General features: G+C 43.8%; 1 protein-coding gene across 1 annotated transcript in view; it reads left to right on the top strand.

Annotated features, from left to right (window-relative positions):
- Positions 1-26,292, top strand: part of carmil3 (capping protein regulator and myosin 1 linker 3) — a 130,098-nt gene that overhangs the window by 18,535 nt on the left and 85,271 nt on the right. Inside the window, exons 3-9 of the mRNA XM_056293867.1 lie at positions 91-141; positions 672-731; positions 866-987; positions 19,556-19,650; positions 20,110-20,180; positions 22,186-22,259; positions 25,951-26,026. Of these exons, the coding sequence (XP_056149842.1) occupies positions 91-141; positions 672-731; positions 866-987; positions 19,556-19,650; positions 20,110-20,180; positions 22,186-22,259; positions 25,951-26,026 (549 nt within the window). The remainder of the gene's footprint in view (positions 1-90; positions 142-671; positions 732-865; positions 988-19,555; positions 19,651-20,109; positions 20,181-22,185; positions 22,260-25,950; positions 26,027-26,292) is intronic.

Here is a 26,292-nt window from a genome sequence, read left to right as displayed (position 1 = left end):
GTTTTTTGCTGTGCCATTTTTTTTTCCTTTTTGCCACATTTTGCATTTCCTGCTCCTTTTGTCTGTGAAATGAATGTGTTCTTCTTTCAGGTCCTGGCAACATGGAGGCTGTATCTCTTTGCTGTCAAAGTACCCACCAAGGTAAACATCCCTCCGCTCTCGTTGGAAGTTTATGACTTTGGCTTGCCAGCCTTGAGCTCGTCGTAATTCACTGTAAATCGGAGGGAAAGCAGAGTGGGATGGGAAATGAATATGATGGTAATCACAATGAAGGCAATTATTACTCTGCTAATTGTGATTTTGTTGATGATGATGAAGATTACATTGAGTGAGATGAAAATGGCTGCCAAAAAGGAAAACGGTTTCAAAAGAAATGTATCATGGTGATACTATCAATTGAGATGGCAATGATGATGTTGACTGATTGTAAAGCCGGAAACACACTATAAGTCAGAATTGGCTGGGGGGAAAACCTATTTTGTGCAAACCGGTGCAGACTCTCCACGTCTTGGCCAAATCAAGGTTAAAACCGGCCTGTAAATAAATCATCTAGCATGTTCCCAGCTTGAGATGAGAACAACATCACCCTATCCTAACCTGTGTTGACCGTAATAACAATGTGTTTGGATACTCTAGTCGACTGCGGTGACGTTTCTCACCTTTGCTTCCAGATGGAGGTCACCTTCAACTTCCTGGAGATCCGAGCGATGAACACCTACCCAGAACACCAGGTGAGACAAAGACCCTTCACACAACCGGCGCAATATCAATATAGTGTAGATTATTATAAAGAATATCGAGATATTAAGAGATCGCTGTTCACCCATAGACATTGTATGGAGAATGTTATCTTTGTGTATTGTAGGTTGTCATCGACACAGACAAGACCACCTACTCGTTGAGACTGCAGACTCAGGACCAGCTGGATCACATGGTCAACTACATCAACTACGCCCTGTCCCGCGTCTTCAACAACTCCATATATGCGTAAGCTTCATCGGGCATCCACATTAAATTACTCTGCAAACGCCGCTCAGTCTGTTGTGTACATAAACATTAAAGGGAAATTTTAGCAATAATAATAATAATTTATATAATACATTACTAAAACAAAGTTACAAAGTGCTTCACAAAAAAAAAGATAAAACCAGACAAGGCAAAATTAAGAGTAAGATCAAATAAGAGTAAAAATAAAAAACAGTATAAATAAAAACAAATATCAAACATTTGTAAAAGATTTCACAAAAAGAAAAGTTTTGAGGAGAGATTTAAAAGAAGCTAGAGACTTAGTTCATCTTTGCTCAACAGGAAGAGAGTTCATAGTGTGGGGGCTCTAACAGCAAAAGCCCAGTCACCCTTTGTAACAAACCGAGACCTGGGAATAACTAGCAGGGCTCCATCTGCAGACCATAATGGTTGGGGGGGGGAGGCATACCAAGTCAATAAATCACATGCATGAAGGAGCAAGACCATTTAAAGCCTTTAATTTTACCGCTACACTGCAAAAATAGACGAGCGTATCGAATTATTTTATCTTCTTTTTTCTGGGGGGATTTTTTCCACTTTTTCTCCCCAATTGTACTTGACCAATTACCATATTTTCCAAGCCGTCCTGGTCGCTGCTCCACCCCCTCTGCCGAGCCAAGGAAGGCTGCAGACTACCACATGCCTCCTCCGATACACGTGGAGTCGCCAGCCTCTTCTTTGCACCTGACAGTGAGGAGTTTCACCAGAGGGACGTAGCGCGTGGGAGGATCAAGCTATTCCCCCCAGCCCCACCCCCCGAACAGGTGCCCCGACTGACCAGAGGGGGCGCTAGTGCAGCGACCAGAACACATACCCACATCCTGCTTCCCACCCGCAGACACAGCCAATTGTGTCTGTAGGGATGCCCGACCAAGCCGGGTTAACACGGGGATTCGAACCACCGGTCCGTGTTGGTAGGCAGTGGAATAGACCACTACACTACCTGGACGCACAAATTATTCTATCTTTTTTTTTTTTTTTTTTTTGACGTTGGCATTACTCCTCTTTGGAATCAAATACTCTCCCCATGTTCTCCGGGCAAGGAAAATGAGAAGTCTTTAAGGTTGCCACCCGAAAAAATTAGATGCTTTCCTCAGACGTGGCATACTTTGCTTATCTGCTCCATGTGTTTGGATGCGTTGCACTGTAAAAAAGACAAGTTTATCAAGGTATTTTGTCTTGTCTAAATCTCATAATGTCTCATAATGCTTATTTCAAGGCATGGCGAGTGGAGTCTTCTTCCCCAGGTAATATTGCTTGTTTCAAGAAAGTGCACTTGTTTCATGGTAATATGACTCATTTTATGACATTTACTCAAAAAAAAAGAAATTATTTTGTTTTCGAGATTTCTTTTCCTGTTTATTGAAAATTCCTTATGACAAATTTTATGAGAAACAATCAGTAAGCTAGTACCTACTGGTAGGGTAAGACAAATGTATGAGCAATATCTTGAAATGAGCATGAAGAGAATTTAAACAGTATGAAACGCTTTAATACCCCCCCTTTTTTTCTTTTTTTTTACAACGTTTGTCCCGTAAGTGCTGGTGGTCTTTCTAGTGTTTTACAACTATGTCAAGTCAAAATTTACTATAACTCAATATCACAAAGTATGTCTCAAAGGGCTGAACATATAATAAAATAATAATGGCCAACATTAGTAAAATATATGAAAATTTATAAAAGTGAGATTATCTACATATAAAACATTATAAAAACAATAAAATACAAACTACAAAAATAAACAATACAAAAAACAAAAAAAAACAAAAAAAAACAACTGGCATCCGGGTAGCATAGTGGTCTATTCTGCTGCCTACCAACACAGGGATCTTCGGTTCGAATCCCCGTGTTACCTCCGACTTGGTCAGGCATCTCTACAGACACAATTTGCCTTGTCTGTGGGTGGGAAGCCGGATGTGGGTATGTGTCCTGGTCGCTCCACTACCGCCTCCTCTGGTCGGTCGGGGCGCCTGTTCAGGGGGGAGGGGGAACGGGGGGGGAATAGCATGATCCTCCCACGTGCTACATCCCCCTGGTGAAACTCCTCACTGTCAGGTGAAAAGAATTGGCCGGCGACTCCACATGTAACGGAGGAGGCATGTGGTAGTCTGCAGTCCTCCCCGGATCGGCAGAGGGGGTGGAGCGGCGACCGGGACGGCTTGAAAGAATGGGATAATTGGCCAAGTACAATTGGGGGGAAAAAAAGGGGGGGGGCAACACAATTCAACAAATACGAAGAGACACGAGGGAGCTTTGACCCCCCCCCCCGATACAATTTGTGCCCCCTCAGTTTGACCCCCCACACACACACACACACACAAACAGGGGCGCTACTTGTCGGCATTGTGAGTACCTTCCAGCCATGCATTCGTAGCTACATGACTATAATTTCATACAAACTCCCTGAAAGTGGGGATCTGTAACATCCCATTTCACAAACACACACACACACACACACACACACACACACACACACACACACACATCTATCATGACTGTGACCACGCACACAGCACGTAGCCCACATGTCACGGTGTTTTGTTGTCTTGTTCTGTTTTTCCAATTGAGGCGTCTTTCAGCTTGAGCAAGAGTCTTATCTACAGATTGAATTTCAGCCAGTGTATCGTGGAGGATGTGAGACATTTCACCAACGCTGCAGATAATACTTAGAAGTTGCAAGATGAAAAAAGAATAGGAAAACAATCGATGAGCAGGAGGTTGAAAGAGAACTGGCGACTCAGTTGTTATGAATTTACACATTATCAAGAAGCGCTACAATATGCTACGCAGACATTGCAAGGTCTACCAGTTGCAAGACACTTTTCTATCTGCCATTGTCCCTAAATAAACAATAGGCTATACAAATAACGCATAACCATCTCATTCATTCTCTTTTTAGCTGAAAATCAAAGCACATTAGCTCTGCATTTAAATTCATTTCATGTGAGGCGTCCGGGTAGCGTGGCGGTCTATTCTTATTTTACCCTGCCGGGTCTTTGTTTGTGCTGTTTGTGTCATGCTGCAGTAATACAATATAGATAGGGTGGTATATGCTGGAGCATGGTGCACATATGTTTACATATTTTATTCTTATTTCTTATATTATCTCCTATTTCCATTTATTTCAGTTTTGTTATTTCTATTTTCTTGTTATCTTGTATCTTGTTAGTTTTTTTTTACTAGAGCGTGAGTGTCTGTAATAGGACCCAATTTCCCCATGGGAATGAATAAAGTATTTCTGATTCTGATTCCATTACCTACCAACACGGGGATCGCTGGTTTGAATTGCTGTATTGCCTCCGGCTTGGTCGGGCGGCCCTACAGACACAATTGGCTGTGTCTGCGGGTGGGAATCTGGATGTGGGTATGTGTCCTGGTCGGTGCACTAGCACCTCCTCTGGTCAGTCGGGGCGCCTGTTCGGGGGGGAGGGGGAATTGGGGAAACAGCGTGATCCCCCCACGTGCTACATCTGCCTGGTGAAACTCCTCACTGTCAGGTGAAAAGAAGCGGCTGGTGACTCCACATGTATCGGAGGAGGCATGTGGTAGTCTGCAGCCCTCCCCGGATCGGCAGAGGGGGTGGAGCAGTTGCCAGGATGGCTTGGAAGAGTGGCGTAATTGGCCGGGTGCAGTTGGGGAGAAAAACGGGGGGGAGGGGATCATGTCATATCTTTATTGTAACTTATGTGTCACTTCGTTTATGTTGGCCTTATTTGCAAACAGAACCTTGTTTATAAGGCCGTATAGCCTGACACTGAATGGATGTCATTAAAAACAGATCATTATTGTCAAACTCTAATTGATCATTTTGTAGAAAACCTCAATATCAGTGCACACTTAAGCATATGTGGTACCAAAACGGTAGAGTGTATGCACAATCTCCTAGCTGTTTTCGTTTTTTTTTTTTTTTGTAGAAATGTATATGCTGTATAACTTGTGTCCCCTCTCCATTTTCAAGTCGACTTGATCTGGCTTGTCCCTCCGTCTGTCTGCATTGGATTTAAAAAAAAAAAAGAACATCTCATTCAATCTGCCTTGTAGCTCCTCTGCATTGTGTATGTGAAAGGGATGCCGCCGCTACGATTAACGTATAATAAGGTTGAAAACGTATAATATGGTTGAAAATTGGTGACATCGCCCTCTTGTAGTGTATTTTTGTGTGTAAAAGCAGTGTGCGGATACATAAACGCAGCCATTGGTAGACCGGAGCCGTGGACTTGGGCCTCAAGTCTCAGCGAGCAATTCTCATTTATACAAAGTAAAGCTTTTCCATGCAAAGTGCAGAAGTTGGAGCAGAGTTAAAGCTCAGGAAACTTTTTTTTTTTGTCCAATGGTTTTGTTGCAAGTGAATCCACAGACGAGCAACCAAACGGCAGTGTGTGTAGTCCTCTCTCGCTCTCTCTCTCTCTCTCTCGTTTTCTCGATCTCTATCAAGGGTTCATCTCCAGTGGGTAAGAGCAAGGGGGATTGACTGCACACCAGCTATTGACCTGCGTGAGGCTATATCTACAATGTATTATCTCTCAAATGGTTCTTTTCCATTAGGGCCACACCACACAACCGCCTCTATTTGAGAACATTAAAGGGAACACAAAAGGGATGGGGGTAGAGCCTATCTGATTGTGTAGCCTTGTAACTGATTCGTGCATGTAGTATTGCAGCACATACTGTAGACTGTATCTCGGTGCACATGTGCACAAACACACGCACACACACATTTGGATGCACACAAACGTAAACGTGTTTGCCGGCTTGCTTCAGGGACAAATGATGAGTGTCGAGATAAGGCGGGTATTAAGGTCAGGGATGTGGTTAGGTGTGGCGTTTGATTTGTTAGAAAATGGGATTAAGGATATAATGCATTGAATTCAGTTGTAGCGCCGGCAGAGTACTTCATATGCACATGGTTTTGAAAATTCCTCAAGAGTACTGCGCTTTTCTCCCATGGTATGCCACCCCCACTCCCCCTCGTTTTAAATATAAGAAAACGATTCTTGCAAAAAACTCAACAGCCAATAAGATATATTCCCACTGGCCCTGTAAGTCTTACAGGGAGGTAGCTGCGTTTCAGTGATTTAATTTTTCTTTTCTCAGATACGCAACATCAAAGCTGTATCACTTATGAGCTTTTGTTGACATTTAATACTTTTCCATTTCCTCCCTAAAGCAGCATGGAGCATCCTAATTATATGCAATGTAAAATATTTCTGCTACAAATATCACGTAAGCCGCCACAAATTGGGCAACCTCCGTCTTTAAAAAAAAAAAAGATTTGGTGGGCTTGCTGTGTTTGTTCGGCTTAATACATTTTGGCCGAACATTGCATCGTTTTTATAGCGTTACCCATTTTATTGAGTCTTATCCAAACGGTCACATTGACAGAAAAAATTATCTCTAGTGGTGGCCTGCAGGCAGGCAATTGAAAGGTCACACACAATCATGCGCGCACACAAAATCAAGCAGAGACTGTTTGCGCCCAAACAGTTAAACTGGAGATGGGTGGCTGGGTTGGTGCCTTGCCAAAAGGTACTTGAAGAGGAATTTTGCTGCTAATAACCAGTAAGTCAGTTACAGTGGGCTATGGCGATATAGAGACAACATTAGCAAGTATTTTCTATGTTGTCAGGACAACATAGACTGTCTACGCAATAAAGCCCCCACTACGATTAACACCTGGAAATAAGGTTGAACATTTCCCTTTAAATGTAGGGCTGAGCAATGCAAACACAATATTACATCTGCCCATAGACTGCAATACTCATAACCCCCCACTCACCACTGTAGCGTAACTACACTATAATTTTAATTTTGCACTTGTGAAAATTGGGGCACTACTTTCCAATTTAAGAAAGGGAAATAAAATTAAACCAACTTAATAACGGATCTGAAAGTTGTGAATTCTCAATTCAGAGACCTTTCTCTGCTTCAAAGCAACACACACACGATAGTAATAACGTCACATCTGAATAACGTCACCTCTCAGATGAAGAAAATACGCATGACAACGACTTGCTGTATGGGAATATGTATTAACTAACTAATGGGATAAAGGAACATGTATACAATTAGAGCAAGCAGTGAAGGAAATTAAACATGAATGACTGAATGAATGAGGAAATAAATGAAGGGATGGATGAGTGAATGGGCATCAAGCTGTTGCCAACAATGAATTAATTAATTAATTTGGAGGTTAACGAAATCAGAAATGAATCTGAACGCAATGGGGCTGACTAAGGCCAATTGGAAACAAAGGACAATTTAGGATCATCATCGGCGGTCACTCGGGGTCAAGTATGACCTTCTTCCCTTTGGGTCATCAGGTGGGTGTAGAGGCCAATCTTGGAGCCGCATAATGGGAGAACGCCTACACGTGACAGCTTTTTACATGGAGTGGCTGATGGGCTTGCAGCTGCCACACGGTCCTTGGCAGGGGGTGGCCAGAGTCCAATGGTATGGAAAAACAAGACGATTGGGGAACACCCTCTGTTGGAGCCTTCATCCACCTTCACTGCCGTTGTGACCTGGAGACCTTTCCACCAGTTCCGCCGTTGAGGTCTTTGTTGGATCACACTTTGTCTGGAACCTGCCCCTTGACTTAGCCGCTTTGGGTGACCCTACCAGGAGCCAAGCTCCGGACGGCATGGCTCTTGGGATCATTGGTACACACAAGCTTCTCCACCATGGCAAGGTGGCAATCCAGGGGAAGAATTTAGGATAGCTCTTTTGCATTAATTCTCATATGCAGAACTTCTGGAAGATGGTTTTGCCCTACTTGCGGTGGTAGATGGCTGGGTAGCAGGCTTTTCCGGAGAATATCGGGCATGCTGAAGCAGACTCAGTGGACTTCGGGTTGCCATGGTGACAGCTGTTGGAGAACCATTGTTTCTGCGGTGATGGATGGCTGAGGTTGTAGGCAAGCTTTTCCAAAGGACAGTGGGTGTGTTGGAGCAGGCTTGGCGACCTTCAGGTTGCTGTAGTGACAGCCGGAGGAGAACCGCTTTGAAAGAGTTGGTTCAGAGGCTCAACTTGGAGAATGAGTCCATGTTGGAGAGGGTCATCTTAGCGTAGACTATGTGGAAGTCAGGGTTCGAATTATAAACTCAGCTTCGTGGGGGTCTCCAAAAGCGGGGCAAAAAAAACGTACGCTGTCATGTATTGATTACGTCATTACGTCGTGCTTTGATGCGGAATGCGGAGGAAGAATAAATATGGAGTAAAGTGAGGTAATGAGAAACGTTGCTCTCGGTGTGCGTATGATTTAATTCGGTTCTACTTGGCATAATATGCAAGTTAGAAGTGTAACAGTGGCGATGAGGATACTAAATTCGAATAGTTAAATCTGGAAAGTGAGTTTAGTTCGTCCGCGAGATGGAGAACACCAACGTGGCAAAGTTTGATTGCTACAACGAGCCTGCTACGCTAGGTTCTCGTTGGAGTAGATGGCTAACGGCTTTCGAGTTGTTCGCAGATGGTAAAGGTCTGATAATGACAGACAATGTCAACGCAAGTACAAAGATTAGGAGAAGAGCATTACTTTTGCATCACGCAGGAACAGATTGCAAGACGTTTTTCTCTACCCTTGACGACACGGGAGGCCCCGAAGATTATGCCAAAGCAGTGGATGCACTGAATAACTATGCACTGAATACCGTGTTCGCGTGCCAGACTTTCTACCAATTGTCACAGAACAATGGCGAGACTGTACAACAGTTTGTAACACTTTTGCGCCAGACAGCTAAAGACTGTGATTTTGGGGCGGATATGTCTAACCAGCTCAGGGATGCGGTGCTGAGTAAATGCACGTCAGAATATGTGCGGAGAAAGCTGCTTGAGGAGGGTTCGGGACTGACTTTAGCGAGAGCGCTAGAGATTGCTGCGCAGTGTGAAAGAGTAGAACAACAGATGGCAGCAATGAGAGTGAGTGACATGGACGCAAAGACAACTGAGACTGTGAACCAGGTATCCAAAGGGAAATGGGCCAAGAAGAGCCGAAAACGTGAAGGGGAAGGAAAAGGGAAAGAGAAAGTGTGCTATCGTTGTGGGCACGGAGACCACTTTGCAAAAGATGAAACATGTCCAGCACGCGGACAAACCTGCAGGAAGTGCGGTGGTAAAGACCACTAAGCGAAAATGTGCAAATCTAAAGGTGGCAAACAGTCAGTGAAATATGTAGACTCAGAAAAGGAAGAGCAACAGGATAAAGATTATGCATTTGTAGTACGTGACTGTAGCGATATTGATAGATTAACATTTAATGTGGGTGGTGTAGACCTAGTAATGTTAATTGACTCAGGGGCTACGACCAATATAGTAGATGAAAACACATGGGAAGGACTAAAAAGAGAAAAAATTAAGTGTCAGTCCTCCACTTCAGACAAAAAGCTGTATACATACTTGTCAAAGGAACCACTGCCAGTGAAGGGAGTGTTCACATGTGAGGTGAAGATAGGGAAAGGGGAAACCCAAGCAGAGTTCACAGTAGTAGCGGGTCAGGGAATACCACTACTAGGGAGAGAGACAGCTATGGAGCTAGGTGTGCTAAAAGTGGGTGTAGATGTAGCAGCGGTGACTGATATCAGGGCAGAGGTAAAGAGGAAGTACCCAAAGCTCTTCACAGGGGTTGGTAAGCTCAATACCAAACAGATCAGTCTGCACATCAACAACGACGTGGAACCCGTAGCACAACCACTGAGACGAGTACCGTTCCATCTCAGGGAGGCAGTCGACAAGAAGATAGAGGAGCTGCTAAGCATGGACATTATCGAAAAGGTTGAGGGCCCAACACCGTGGGTAAACCCAGTCGTAGTAGTTCCCAAAGCAAAAGATACTGACATCAGACTATGCCTAGATATGAGAATGGCAAACAGGGTGCTGACTACAAAAGAGGGGGAGAGAGCCTCTGCAGAGGATGAAGAATTGAATGAGGTGAGGAAAGCGATACAGAGTGGCCGGTTTGAGAAGTGTTCAGCCTATTCGCCTATCGCAAAGGAACTATGCACTATAGGAAAGTTAGTGTTAAGAGGAACGAGAATTGTTCTACCGCAGAGCCTACAGAACAGAGCTCTAGCGTTAGCTCATGAAGGACATTTAGGTATTGTAGGGACAAAACAGCATCTCAGGGGAAAGGTGTCGTGGCCAGGGATGTACGGGGCAACAGAGAAATATGTTAAGGCATGTCACGGGTGCCAACTAGTGGCGCGGCCCAACGTACCAGAGCCATTGCGGCCCACGGCTCTCCCTGATGGACCATGGCAGGATATTGCCACGTATTTGTTAGGTCCGTTACCAACAGGACATTCTATCTTAGTAGTTGTAGACTACTACAGCAGATATTATGAGTACGAGATCATGCGATCCACCACGACAGACAAAGTGATAGACCGTCTAGAGAACATATTTAGCCGCCACGGTCTACCTGTCTCTATCAGGTCCGATTGTGGACCACAGTTCTTGTCATCACAGTTCCAGGAGTTCTGTCAAGACAACGGCATACAGCACGTGAAAACAACGCCTAAATGGGCACAAGCAAATGGAGAAGTGGAGAGGCAAAACGCCTCGATCATGAAACGGATACGCATCGCACAGGCGGAGGGACTGGACTGGGAGAAGGAACTCCGGAGGTACGTCACCATCTACAGATCCATAGACCACCCCACCATGGGCAACAGCCCAGCCGAGCTCTTGTTCAAAAGGAAGCTGAGAGGAAAGCTGCCGGACATCAGTACACCTAGGAGTGACCTGGAGGCTCGGGACACTGATGCAGAGCGAAAGGGGAAGTCCAAAATATACGCCGACGACCGACGCGGAGCCAAACCATCCCAAGTACAAGTGGGAGATGAAGTCCTTTTGAAACAGGACAAGGCAGACAAGTTCACAACAACTTTCAACCAGACACCACACACGGTAATCAGTAAGAACCGTAACAATGTGGTAGTCGAGTCACCCACAGGAGCTCAGTACTCCAGAAACACAACCCATGTCAAAAGGTACACACCAACTGAGCTGACGTCATCACCTGCTGGAAAAGAAACACAGACAACACTGTGTGAGAATGAAAACCAGGTACTTGAACACACAGAGAGGTCCACACCAGAGACACTCAGTCAGGGGTCATCCCCATGCCGACCTCTGACAGCACAGACAGAGAGACCTCGCCGAGAAATAAAGATGCCCCAGAGATTCACAGGTTTTGTTATGAAGTGAATTCAATGTGAGAATGCATATGTTCATGTGTATGGTAATAGAGAAAATTAATACACAATGCTAGGGGGCAGGAATGTTTATTCTGTGAGAGAATATGTTATTAACGTTCAGATATATGGTTATGTTGTTCAAGTGACCTGTTGTTTATGTAAAGGAGACATTAGAGTTCTAATCCAAGTAAGGGGGGGTATCATGTATTGATTACGTCATTACGTCGCGCTTTGATGCGGAACGCGGAGGAAGAATAAATATGGAGTAAAGTGAAGTAATGAGAAACATGGCTCTCGGTGTGTGTATGATTTAATTCGGTTGTACTTGGCATAATATGCAAGTTAGAAGTGTAACATACGCATGCGTTCAATTCATGCCCACACAGCGATGGGACTTTTTTTATTACAGTGTATGACTGGATAAGCACTGACACGAGCACTGTGTCAAGGAAATCGAATGTTTAGCCTAATGCCCTAGAACCAGCTACTAGGCCTACTACTAAACTGTAGTGGAGGACTTTGAGTATTTTTTGCCAAACTTTGGTATATTTTACCAAACACAAAACAATATTATATAGGCCTATTATATATAAAATATATAACAATATTTTTATTTTACCCGAAACAAAACAATTGCCTGCCATGTTAAAATCAAGGACAATTAGTTGCTTACTTCGAGAGTCGAGATCACTAACACTCACACACGTAAATGGCAAATGCATGGCACAGCGGCCAGTGACAAGGAAGTCCAACGTATCCATCTGTGGTCCCACTCCCGACGTTAGTAGTTGTACCAACATTAGAGCCCAGGCGAACCTATAGGAAGGCATAACGTTAGTTTACATAAACGCACATTAACGTATTGTAGTGAATTCGGGGAACAACGCAACCACAGGCACTGCCGCGGCCGGAAGCGAACCCGTATCGCCCGCACCGCAGGAGACATTGCTAACCGCTCGACTAAAGGGTCAGACCCGCGAGCCAAGTGGCCAGCGTGTCTTCTTATCCGTGCACGTTACACTACCCCCCTCCTTCGGGAAGCGCGTCCCCGCGCTTAAGCATATCCGCTCCTTCACGCCTCAGGGCGCCTACGCTTCCGGTCGCTCCATCCCACTTCTGACACCAATTTAGCGAATTCGGGGGACAACGCAACCACTGGAACTGCCGCGGCCGGTAAGCGAACCCGTATCGCCCGCACCGCAGGAGACATCGCTAACCGCTCGACTAAAGGGTCTCACCCGCGAGCCAGCGGCCAGCGTGTCTTCTTATCCATGCACGTTACAGTATACTAAACACTGCTAACTAAACGGGAAATTCAAAATTAACCTGACGTGTTAGCTAGCCATGCTTTTCTGTAGAAAATGCAAAATGACTTGATCAAGCCTTACCTCGTTAACGTTAGTGGTGGTCGAGTCCTCTTCAGAAATGTTGCTAGCAGCAGCCGAGCTAACGTTAACGTCGCTGACTTTTTCTGAATCAGCAACTTTTTTAGCTTTTGAGCTGTTAAAACCAAAGTCCAGCAGGCTTGCAGCGAGCTGTCTTTTTGGTGGCCGAGGAGGAGGCATGGTGAAAAATATTGCACATTACCTGATGTAACTAGCTAAGACAATATTAAGACAACATTAATAACGTTCCAGCCCCGCACCTTGGCGCCCTTGTCAACGTTTCAAGCATACCGAGTTTCCCAAAACCAAGGTCGCTTTAGGCTATCCTACAGCGCCCCACAATGTCTCGGTGGTGAAGTGCAGCCAAATGTCCTATTCACGGACGAATAATGGTGCGTAGTTCTTTTCGAAAACATTTTTATTTAAAACAATTTATTTCACTAACATAAAGAATCCTAATAACATTGAAAGATACATTATATAATGTTTTTTAAAATATTTTGTTAGAGACCCCCACAGATCTAGAGTTTTACAGCTTTCAAGGGAGCTAATGCCGCCTTCATGGGAGCTCAGCTCCCATTGGCTCCCACGTAATTAGAACACAGGTGGAAGTAATACACACCATTGGCACGGCGTCCAATCCAGGGCTAGAGCTCTATACTTTAACCACAAAAGTTATAAAAAAAAAGTTTTGAAAACAGAAAAATAGCAACAAGCGGTTAAAGTAAAAGGTTGCAAAAACATATGTAGGAAACTGGCTTGCAGTCTTTGAATACTGCTTTTTGGATGAACCTTTAACTCTGCAGCAGAATTTAAAGATACAAGCTCAAGTGTAAAGAGAAAAATCAGGATGCGGTGGAAAGGGGAATGTCTTAAAAACCAGAGCAGGACGCGAAGCTCTAAAGGCATACAAAAAATAAAAAGAAGGCCGATATAAGAGAACGGGCATGCAAGAGGAAGAGGAGCCAAAAGGGGGAGAGAATCCATGCTCAAACAATGTAAACAACTTTTATAGGTGTAGGTGGATGTCAAACGAAAGAAGACACCTTCGTGAGCTTAGTTGTGCTTTAGACAGATGCGAGGTCTTGCATGCAAACTAACCATCCTCTTTCTTACTTTGGTGCTATTATGCTACTTGAATTAAATCCACATACTTTGAATTGGCCTTGAACATCTACCACACATGCTGAAGAGGAAACCCAAAGATCCTGCTTTACAAACTCTGTTTCTGACCACGCGTGGTAGGACAAAGAAACACACATTCTTCCTGGCACGCACGCGAAATCCGCCCACTTGAGCACTCGCTCTTTCCTTCTCCTCCTCCTCGGTGGCACGGTGGCCCAGTGGTTAGCACTGTTGCCTCATAACAAGAAGGTCCTGGGTTCGAACCCCACCATCCCAGGTCCTTTCTGTGTGGAGATTGCATGTTCTCCCCGTGCCTGCGTGGGTTTCCTCAGGGTGCTCTGGTTTCCTCCCACCATCAAAAAGACATGTATGTTAGGGTTAATACTCCCATCTGTGCCCCTGATCATCATCCTCTTCCTCCTCCCTCTTCTGCTTCTTCTATTAGCAGTTGGCAAACCAGCTTAAAGATGCAATACTTCAACCAACTGGAGTCTCACACACTCCTCTATCTCTCTCACATACATGCACACCCACTCCTCTCTTCTCTTTCTCTCTCACATACACACACTCCCCTCTATAGCTCATTAGCTCGGTACACCTAGTGAGATTACATAGTGTTTTTACTTTTGATAATTTTGTAAAGACATTTTGTATCTTAACGCTTTGGTTATACATGCTGGTTTATTTAATGTTGCACGAGAGGGAATGCTGCCTGTCTCTACTGTTCAGAACGCCAAAGACCTTCGACCTTTGCTAGCTATTGATATGGTCATTATGGTTGTAGTTATTAATTTAATTGTTAATCACAGTTCCAAATTGATAGTTTAGTACATTTTATGAGACTGATTTTATGAGACTTGAGTTGATTATTCCATCAGTTTTAGTTGTTGAATATTTTATAATTAAACACCAAAATTGATGGTTGATAGATTTACGAGATTGGTTTTATGAGACTGATTCGACAACCCCGCTGCACCCACACATCACAGTGTGTAACGTTTTGTAGACTTGGTCTGAAATGGCACGCTTAATCAATCTCGAGCCACTTCTGGTTGTCATGTGAGGTTTCAAAAACTACAAAATAGAAACCGTCATCCACACTAGACAGAGACAACCTAATTTGGGTTTTTGAAGGTCTGTGAAATGACATTTGCAGCACCACAAACTTCTTCAATTTGACGCGTGTCTTAATGAAACGGAACAGTCGAGCTGGCGTGTTTTTTTTTTGTGTTCCCCTGTAAACAATGACAGGTAGGAACAAAAAGTACTTTGTCTTTAGGCAAAGGGGGACATGAACAGGTAACTTAAATGTTTCACATGATATAAACATATGAATACAATCGTTCAAGTACTGTAATGATGATGAAACAATCTTATAAAATAATTACCTTAATTCTGCAAAAGTCCAAAACAATATAGTGAAATATTCCCACTGTAAATCTTAATAACAACATAAATTAGTATGGTAAACTTTAACTGAAATAATCTCAAAATATTTGGACAGTAATTAAGGTTGCAAAGTGATCAGTGCAATGTCTGGGTTATATACAACCCACTTCTCCCTTTTCCTATTGAAGAAAATGGCTGGAGTCTTTAGCTGGACTAAATCCCAACCTAATGATGTGATAAGGTTTGAGATGTGCGTGTGTGTGTGTGGGGGGGCATGATTTGAATCCCATTTCCCGCATTTCTACATGCATTTAGGGGCTATGGTAACCAATACAAAATCCAGGACTTAATTAAATTGATTATATGCTATGTTAATGGCTACTGATTTTTTTTTCTTAATTTGACTTGTTATTACATTTCCAGACATTAAACAGATAATATAATGGTTTCTTCTTCTTTTGGCTGCTCTCATTAGGGGTCACCACAGTGGATCTTCCATTTCCATCTCTTCCTGTTCTCTGCATCTTCCTCTGTCATGCCAGCCACCTGCATGTCCTCCCTCACCACATCCATAAACCTCCTCTTTGGTCTTCTTCTTTTCTGGGAGCTCCATATTCAGCATCCTTCCCCCAATATACCCAGCATCTCTCCTCCATACATGTCCAAACCATCTTAATCTTGCCTCTCTTGCTATGTCTCCAAACCATCCAACCTGAGCTGTCCCTCTAACGTACTCGTTCCTAATCCTAAATGTCCTTCTTCGTCACCCCCAGTGAAAATCTTAGCATCCTCAACTCTGCCACCTTCAGTTCCTCCTCCTGTCTTTTCATCAATACCACTGTCTCCATATAACATAGCTGGTCTCACAACCATCTTGTAAACCTTCCCTTTAACTCTTGCTGGTACCCTTCTGTCACAAATCACCCTTGACACTCTTCTCCACCCTGCCTGCACTCTCTTCTTCACCTCTCTTCTGCACTCCCCGTTAGACTTAGACTTAGACTGCTTTTATTTGTCATACCTTATATGCATGTCTCATACATACAAGGGAACGAAATTACATTTCACAAGGACCTCGGCGCCACATAAAAACAAATAACACAAAAAACAAAAAGTGCATTAAAAACAAGAATTACTTCACAGACCTGAACATCCCAAGCACATCTGACATGGACAGTGAGTAAGATAGTCAAAAAGTCATTTTATGGAGATCTAAGTGCTTAGACTGTTTAGGAACTTCACAGCCTGAGGAATGAAACTGTTGTGTAGTCTGATGGAGGCAGCACGGATGCCCCGGTACCTCCTGCCAGAAGATAGGAGGATGAAGTGGATGTGGGAAGGGTGGGAGGAGTCCTTCACGATGCTAAGAGCCTTCTGGGTGCACTGTGCATCAAAGATGGCCTGGATGGATGGGAGAGCCATTCCTATGATCTTTCCAGCTGTCCTCACTATCCGCTGTAGGGATTTGCGGTCAGAGGCCTTGCAGTTCCCACGCCAGACAGTGATATAGCTCGTCAGAATGCTTTCTATGGTGCCTCTGTAGAATGTAATGAGGATGGATGGGGGGAGACTCACCTTCTTCAGACGCCGCAGGAAGTGAAGACGCTGCTGGGCCTTCTTGGAGAGCGCAGTGATGTGAGGACCAGGAGAGGTCCTCTGTGATGTGAACTCCCAGGAACTTAACACTGCTGACTCTCTTCATGTCCATACCATTGATGGTCAGAGGGGTATGGTGGGCGCTGGTCTTTCTAAAGTCAATAATGACCCCCTTAGTTTTTCCTATATATAGGGAGAGGTTGTTGTTTTTGCACCTCGCCGCCAGTTGATTCACCTCCGCTCTGTATGATGATTCATTGTTGTTGTTGATGAGACTGTGGTATCATCAGCAAACTTTATAATGAGGTTGGAGGTGGACGATGCTGTGCAGTTGTGAGTCAGTAGGGTGAACAAGAGCGGACTGAGCACACAGCTCTATGGAGTGCAGGTGCTCAGTGTGATGGTCCTGGAGGTGATCTTGCCAGTTTGCACTGACTGTGGCCTCCCCATGAGGAAGTCCAGCACCCAGTTGCAGAGGGAGGTGTTAAGGCCCAGCTTGCTCAGCTTTTCGATCAGGTGACCCCAAGTAGTTAAACTCATCCACGTTTGTCAACTTGTACTCCTTGCATCCTCACCATTCCGCTGTCCTCCCTCTCATTCATGCATATGTTTTTGGTCTTGCTCCTACTGACTTTCATTGCTCTTCTCTCCAGTGCATACCTCCACCTCTCCAGGCTCTCCTTAACCTGCTCCCTACTCTCTGTACAAATCACAGTGTCATCTGCCAACATCATAGTCCACGGAGACTCCTGCCTTATCTCATCTGTCAACCTGTCCATTACCATTGCAAACGAGGAAGGGCTCAGAGCCGATCCTTGATGTAATCCCACCTCCACCTTGAACCCATCTGTCTGCAAACTGCCTCACCACTGTCTGCAAACCTCACCACTCTTACATACTTCTCTGCCGCTACTGACTTCCTCATACAATACCACACCACCTCTCTTGTCACCCTGTCATATACTTTCTCTAAGTCCACAAAGACACAATGTAAATCCTTCTGGCCTTCTCTATATACTTCTCAATCAACATTCTCAACACAAACATCACATCACATCTTTTGTGGCATGAAACCATACTGCTGCTTGCTAATCATCGCCTCTCCTATTAACCTAGCTTCCACTACTCTTCCATAACTTCATGCTGTGGCTGATAACCTTATACCTCTGTAGTTACTACAACTCTGCACATCCCCCTTATTCTTGAAAATCAGTACCAGTATACTACTTCTCCACTCCTCAGGCATCCTTTCACTTTCCAAATTGTGCTGAACAATCTAGTTAAAAACTCCACTGTCAACTCTAATATAATTTGATAAAATTAACAATATTAAATTACATTATTATTTAATATAATTTAATAACAATGTCCTGGCGGCACAGTGATGCAGTGGTTAGCGCGGTCACCTCACAGCAAGAAGGTCCTGGGTTCAAGCCCCGGGGAAGTCCAACTTTGGGGGTCATCCCGGGTCATCTTCTGTGTGGAGTTTGCATGTTCTCCCCATGTCTCCGTGGGTTTCTTCCTCCAAGTGCTCCGGTTTCCTCCCACAGTCCAAAGATATGTTGGTCAGGTGAATCGGCCATACTAAATTGTCCATAGGTGTGGGGGGGGGGGCCCTGTGATGGACTGATCCCTGTCCAGGGTGTCACTCTGCCTGCTGCCTACGACTGCTGGGATAGGCTCCAGTACCTTGCAACCCTATGTCAGATGAGCGGTTTGGATAATGGATGGATGGAGGGATAATGTACTGGGGTTTTTTTTATTCATGGAAAATGTAAAAGAAAATACTTTCATGTGGTCAGAGCGTATCTTTTAAATCAATGATGAAGTTACTGATCACTTTCAAATTGATTGGTTGATTTATTTAACAAATCATTGACAATAGCCTATCGGACAGCTAAGAATGAGTTTTGCATATATCCCCTAACCCTTTATACAGCAAACATAACCTACCTGCAGCTCAGTGCTGCCTCGCCCTCCCTGTCCTCCATAAGCACCTCCGCCTCATCTGATCTCTGATATGAAAGCAGTTGACACAAAAAAGGTATAGAACAATGCTCATGGGAAAGCCGGAGTCATATTGAAATCCCGTTGGTTGTGTTATTATTATTAGAGATTGCTTTTCATACATTGTTGACGTCTACTTGATGCGGCGTAAGGTGGATTTGTTTTCCAGTTAAATATTTAGTTTTTCATATCGTTTTCCCCCTTTGGAAATATGTGACAGGCTGGTGACCATTTCTCTCGCCAGCCAACGTTGGTGATAGTAATAACCTTACTTAGCAAGAGTGTATCGGTGTTAGCTCAGCTAGCGTTAGCCTAGCATCAACAGCTCTAGACTGAAAATACGAGTATCCTATCAACCAACGCACATTTCCCTTCTTTCTTTTCATCCACTCTCCAAAAGATGTTAAATTTTGCTGCTGCTGTTGGCATTTCAGTTGTATGAACTGCCGCTTGCACAGAGGCTACCGTAGGACCGTTGTCCGTGTCCGCTACTCGTCCGTGTCTGCTTTCAAAATAAAAGTTTCAAATTTGCTGGTTTTTTTTAGCCTCGTGGTATAATTTTGGGGTGTTTGTTTCCAACATTGTGGGACACTTCCCAACAGCCCCCCCCCCCGGTTCCTTTGCCACAGAACGTAAGATCATCTCATCTATCAATGACGCTTCAGTTGTCACTGAAGGAAACTCAAGTGGAACTCAAAGCACATTTTTCTATCAGATGATGATGTTTAGATTGGATGCTTTCTGGTCACGAGCGTGCCCTTTAACTTTGAAGGGAATGTTGATTATGTGGATAAGACCCATTAGTTTCTCTCTCTCTCTCTCTCTTTCTCTCAGTCCTCCTATCTGTCGAGCAGAGGTGGAGCTCTCCGATGGAGGTCACAAGTTTTCACCAAACTCTGACTCTTCACCAGACACCAAGAAAACCTGTGGTGAGCAGCCAGTTTACACACACGCACACTCACACATGCACACACATATGTGCAAATGCACGATTAGCATTCCTACACATTTGTGTTTCGCCTACTTAACTGTCTTACTCCACGTTATTCTGAAGGCTGACGGACGAAAGTTGTTGGATGCACTTCCTTTTTGACTTTAAATCCCATTAATCTACAAGAGTAGCACTTTCGTGGTGCAACACTTTCATCTCACCTCAAAATATATATATACACACATATATAGCTCTCTCTCTCGCTCTCTGTATTTCTGTTTCTCCGTCTTTCATCTTTCGACCTGCTTTCTTTTTCATCAACCCCTCCCCTCATCCTCCGCCCGGCTTTACTCTGCTCTGTTGTCATCTTGTTTCTGGTTGGGTCTGATCTTCCTCGCTATTTTCGCTCCTCACCCCCCCTCTCTCTCTCCCTCCCTCCCTCCTTCCCTTCTCCTAGGTGGTTTCTCTGAGACCTATGCGGCTCTGTGTGACTACAATGGAATTGGCTGCAAGGAGGAGGTCCAGTGGGTAAGAGGGATATACATTTACAGAATCAAATACCTTTTTTCTCCATTTGCAACATGAAATGAAGTTTGCCGTGTTTTTCCTAGACTTCAGATTAAGGTTACTGTGCTAGCCTTTGTTAAAGCGAGACAGTCGCATCCCTCGAGTTGAAATGATGCACGCAGATTGGCAGACTCTGTACTATGAGCATTGCCCACATAAATGCACAACATGGCTCTGGGTTTTTCCATTTGAAAACACTCCCTAAAAGGATTCTTCTGTTTTTTTACATCCCGGGTTTAATTTTTGTCGTTTTTGCCATCTTGCATATTGGTTATGATATAATTTTGCTAACTGGCTTCATTGTGCAGATTTTGTACAGGGGACCACCGCTGGACTCAGCTTTACAACGGTGTCATATGGGACAAGGGGACAGGACTGTTAAATGTGTCCTATATACAGCAAATCCCCCTAGTGTCTCAGTCAGACTGTGTCCATGGCTGTCCATTATCTATGACTTCTCTATTGTGCTGGCCGGCTAGTTTATGGATGGTTGCTACTACCTACAGTAAGTATAAAGCTTCTACTTCCTGCAGGTTGAACCAGGAAGTAGATCAGCAATGTCTTCCACCATTGATCATATTGGACACTTCAGATAGTAACGTTTTGTTTTTCACTTCCAATTATTTGGTTTATATAACAGGGTAAAATTGGACTTGTTGAAACATACCTGATGCTTGTGTTGAGTTGTCCCATAACACACCATTGTAAAGCTGAGTCTAGCGGTGGGTGGTCCAGTGTCAAAAATCTCTACAATGAAGTCATTGACCAAAATGGTATCACAACTGACATACTCATGGCGAAAACTACGAAAATAAGACCCAGGTTAAAAAAAATGAAATGATCAATTAAGTATACTAGAAAGTTGAATCAATTCATCTAGACACAAAGTTTAGTGGCAAAACGTTTCATCACTCATCTAAGTGACTTCTTCAGTCTCACTGTAGGTATCCCTAGACTGTAGGTATCCCACTTTTATAAACAACACCGGTGCTTTCCGGGCTTCATCCCAAACAAAACTCTCAGAACCATACAAAGTGCAGTGCAGGTCGCCTCGCCTTGATGTCCCTGCCGTGCGCCTCCGGGTACCCGACTTGCCCCTCTCCTCAGGGGAGGTGGCAGGGGGTTTAATCCCTCCCCGCCGACCCCGTCCGGAGCATGCTCGCTAATTGCAAAAGGCTACATAGAGACGAATTGGCTCCACATCTGAGCATAGCCACGCCCAGTTCAAACCCAATATCTTTCCTTCGGATGAGACGTTAAACCAAGGGCCTGACACACTGTGGTTATTAAAGATCCCATGGCACTTACTGCAGAGTAGGGGGTCCCCCAGTGTCCTGGCAAAATTCCCAACCTGGCTCTCTCCATCTGGCCACTTAATCATCCCTCTGTGTAATTCACTCAGTGATTCCTCCCTGTCCACCTCAAGCTGATGTGTGGTGAGTGTTTTGGCACAAAATGGCTGCCATGCATCACCCAGGTGGTTGCTACACATTGGTGGTGGTTGAAGTGAGTATCCCCCTGCACTGTGAAGCACTTTGGGTGTCTAGATAAAGTGCTATATAAATGTACTCCATTATTTTATTATTATATCAGGAAATTTTACAAAAACTTGCACTATTTTGAGTTTGGATTGAAACTAATTTCTAATAGTTTGTAGATGCTCTCTATGATGTACATAAGACTCTAAATTACATAGTTAGAAGGCTATTGTAGATTAGGGTTTCCAGTGGCTTTAATAATTATGAACCCATAGGAATAACATGAGAAATTATTATTTGAATGATAAGCCTGTATAGATATTAAAGCAATGATCATCTCCTTTTGCTGCAGTCTCTTACAATATGTCTCTCTTTGTCTCTTTCTCTCAGTGTCTTTCTCTCCTAGTCTTTAATATTTACTTATTTCACTTTTTTTTTTTTTGTTGAAATTCTTCCACTCTGTCTTTTCTTCCCTGTCTTTCTCCCAGGATGTCGACACTATCTACCATTCTCAAGACAACAGGGAGTTTAACCTTTTGGATTTCAGCCATCTTGATAACAGGTGACACAATTTCCCCTCCATTTCAACCACACTCATCTGTCAATACGCTGATGACAGTTTGGTTTATCTCTGAGACAGAATCAACACAGGTTCAGCAAACCAAAGCGCCGTTGTGTTTTGAAAGACTGTTTGCATCGTTCCCATATCAAGATGGTTTTTGACAATGCTTCCCAGATGGTGTGACTCATCAGCCGCCTCCTGACGCCTTACCTTACTAACCAGCATATGTTTCTCTATCACAATCCTCTCCCGATGCAATCTTGTGCGCATTAGTGTGTATCAGTTCCTTATCCTCGAGTTCAGTTTGTTTTTGGTGGAAGTGGGAATTGGAGGCTGTATGATGGGCTTATCAGAGGAAGGCTCGCCAAATCACTGCTCACTCCCTTTAGCAGGCCGTATGACTTCTGCTTTACAACCTCAGGCGGTCTCTCTCAAGTCAAACTCTGTTTTCCCCGTCAGCTTCTGCTAACGTACTGAGGATGAGTGTTGGGTATAGAAATTGAATGCCGGGTGTAATAAAGAGATATTACACCTGACGTGAGGATGGAGAATGCAGCCCTGGTATCTTTTATTTATTTTTTTAGTTTGAGGAACAACCTTGTCTGTAACAAAGAATAGCATAATGAGAAAACTCATCATATCCAGCCGACACAGTTTTCATCCTTGCTGTGCTGGTCTATGAGGATCCCCTTGAAAACAAGATGGGGCATCTCAATGGGTTTATCCTCTAATTAAATTTGGAAATAAATATGGTGTCTTTGCTAAAGAAAGAAATATTTAAGGCATCCAATGGAGCTCACCTTGTAAACAACTTAATTTTGTCTGCCTTCAAGGTTTCTCACCCAAACACATTGTGTGTGTCCCTAAGGTCTAAAAACATGCTGAATGCATTTCCTACCTCATAAAAGCAGTCTTAATTTAAGTTGGTTTTAAATGTGTTGTTTACCTTGGCTTGCTATTTTCTTCTTATCCTTCTTTATTGGAGGATATGCCGTAATACTGCCACCAACTTTCTAATAATGCGGTTTCTGAGAGAATGTTTGATCTCCAAACCTGGCAATCCAAAAAGTCTATTATATCTTGTTCCTACTTTTGTAATGCATTAACAATTGAGTTGTTAACCATTAATCATGTAATTAATTACCACATATAAACCTTTTTATAAAGTATGCATACTGTAAAGTGCTCCTGGAAACAAGCGATAGAATCTTAATATGAATACAGAGAATGAAAACAGGGGGATCGGCTAAATGACTGTAATATAATGTAATGAGTGAGCCAGGTGTGGATCGAAGGAAAAGATGTGAGCAGTCTAAGGATGCTGACACTCAAGTACAGGATCTTAACTGTCCTTTTCCCTGACCATGGTTGCCAGAAGCTATTTGTGGCACATCACTCTTTTTTTCTTATCCCTCCACAGTTTCATTCCCTCTCTCTCTGCCCAATGTACCCGTCTATCGTTACAGCTAGCGACGGCGACCCTGCTTTTTCTGCTGACTTCCACCCATCCTGCGCTTTCTTAGTTCATTTTTCCTGACTGAAAATGGATATCTCTTTGCTTCACTACACACTTATACACACACGCACATCCCTCCTACGGTCTAGCCACAGAGGGTTGACACCGTAAGTCACAGAGGGAATTCGAGGGGTGGAATCAGGAGACAGAAAGCAGGAAGAGACAGTTGAACACATTAGACGCATGTGTGTGTGTGTGCATGTGTGTGTGTGTGCGCACGTGTGCGTGCATGCATGTGTGTGTGCATGCATGTGTGTGAAATTCAAGAGATTTTGTGTCTGCATATATTTGTGTTTGTTAGCAAGAGGGAGTATAGCCGTTACGCTTTAGTGACCCAAAGATCGGCCGACAGCTACTCTGGCAGACAGTTCCTCTGCAGTATACACACACACGCGCACGCACACACACACACACACACACACACACAACCACTCACAGTGGGTATTATCCAGGTTGAAGTGCCCAACTTTTCTCACACTTCATCTTGCCTTTTCCATCAGAGAAGCAGCAGAGCCATCTGGTACCACAGCTCAACAGGCTGCTGTTCCCATCTTGTCTTACCTACAGGACGCAAGTCGTGTTCTATGACGGCTGTCGGTGATTTGTGATAAAACTTTGATGGTGTCCTTTGGGGGGGAAAACGAACAAAATAAGAAATTAAATAAAAAACAGATGAAACTGATTCATTATTGTCGCGTGTAAAAGGCCGATGTAGTCTATGGCTCATTAATGACGTACAGAGATAAACCACGGATGTGTGCAAGTGTGAAAACAACTGTTGCGTGCCCGGCGTGCTGTGTATCATTCTCAGATTGTGTCATGTGCACGCCCACGCGTACACATGCACACGAAATGCACACGGCTGCAAGAGGAGCTTGCGTAAAGGTCAACTACGTCCTTCTGTCAAAACATGAATCAGCAATGTTGATAATGAATCTTGACATACACTTCACCCCCCCCCCCACACACACACACACTTATTCAGGACCTAGATTTATTCAGAGAGAGTGCTCTGATGGCTGCTGGGAGTATCTGTGAAAGAAAAAAAAGAAAGGAACACAGCCTGTGGCCACGTAGCTCCACCAAGATATCTGATGTCCTGGCTACTGCAACAAGACCCGCCCGCGTGTGTGTGTGTGTGTGTGTGTGTGTGTGTGTGTGTGGCGCTCTCTCACTTTACTAGAGAGAGAGCAAGACACACACACACACACACCCTGTCTGTCTTGATCGCGCTCTTTCACTTTACTAGAGAGAGAGAGAGAGAGAGGCGCTGTGTTTGAGTTGGACCGTAGAGGTTTCTAAATCTCTCTCAAAGTCAGAGTTGCTTTATTGGCATGAAGTTACTGTTTCATAAATCCTGCCAAAGCAGTATTTCCAATCGTAGAATCATGGATGTAATAAATAAACATGCACGTGCGCAAACGTACATTCACACACAAACCCACACATCTTAAAAATAAGTGTTGTGAACTGAGAGAGGTCCATGAATTACTATTACTGTTGCTATTGTGATGAATGCTACCATGTTATTAGCACGCCTGTGGCTGTATTGTTGATGCTTTGGCAATATTTCCACACACAAAAAATCAACTTTGAATTTTAATTATAACAATAGTTATAATAAGAATATTTATATTTAATGGGATTCTCTCTCTCACTCTCTCTTTCTCCTTCTCCCTCCTCTGTGTGTGTGTGTGTGTGTGTGTGTGTGTGTGTGTGTGTGTGTGTGTGTGTGTGTGTGTGTGTGTGTGTGTGTGCGCGCGCGCAAATGCACAGTCCCCCTCAGCAGGTCCTGTCTTTGTGTGTAAGAGGTTATTGCAGGTCTGTAGCTGGAATCCAGATCTGGCTTTATTGAATAATCCACTGTCCCAGCCATCGACCTTTATTTCCCTCTCTCTCCATCTCCATTTTCTTTACCTTTTATTTATTTGTTTATTTATTTATTTGGTTTTACCCCAGCAGGGACCAGGCCAAAGAATTGGTCATGTATTTTTGAAAGGAGCCTTGCCCATAACGTTTTCTCTGTCACAATGATGAACTGCCTCTACCGGCAAGCGGGAAAAATAGTTGTGTTGACTTTAATGTGAATTTATGGATCAATGACATGGAAAAGTTTTGAGCAGATGAGGTTTACTAATTTAAGATTTTTTTATCTTGTGTGTGTGTGTATCCCAGGGACCTTGCTGTGATTGTGGCTTCCATGGCGTACAACACGTGGTTTACCAGGCTCTACTGCAAAGACATGCGCATAGTAACTATCTCTTTTTCTTGAAATTTACATTTCGGGTTACATGGAGACATGTAGGAGTTTATCTGAGCTACAATTCTGAAATCTTTTAAAACATGCGGACGCCTATTTGCATAGTTGGACCTGCACGTTAAACGCCTTGGGCTGTAAAGTTTTTAACTCGGAAAATTCTACCCGACAATCAACATTTGAATTACCAACTACAAAAGCGTTCATTATTTGGACATTCGTAGATAAGGTTTGGGCTGAAATAGCGTAGGCGTAGAAGG

The sequence above is a fragment of the Lampris incognitus genome, chromosome 14 (assembly GCF_029633865.1).
Source record: "Lampris incognitus isolate fLamInc1 chromosome 14, fLamInc1.hap2, whole genome shotgun sequence".
Classification (NCBI taxonomy): Eukaryota; Metazoa; Chordata; class Actinopteri; order Lampriformes; family Lampridae; genus Lampris; species Lampris incognitus.
Note: the sequence above shows the minus strand (reverse complement) of the source record. Positions and strands in the feature narration are given on the sequence as shown.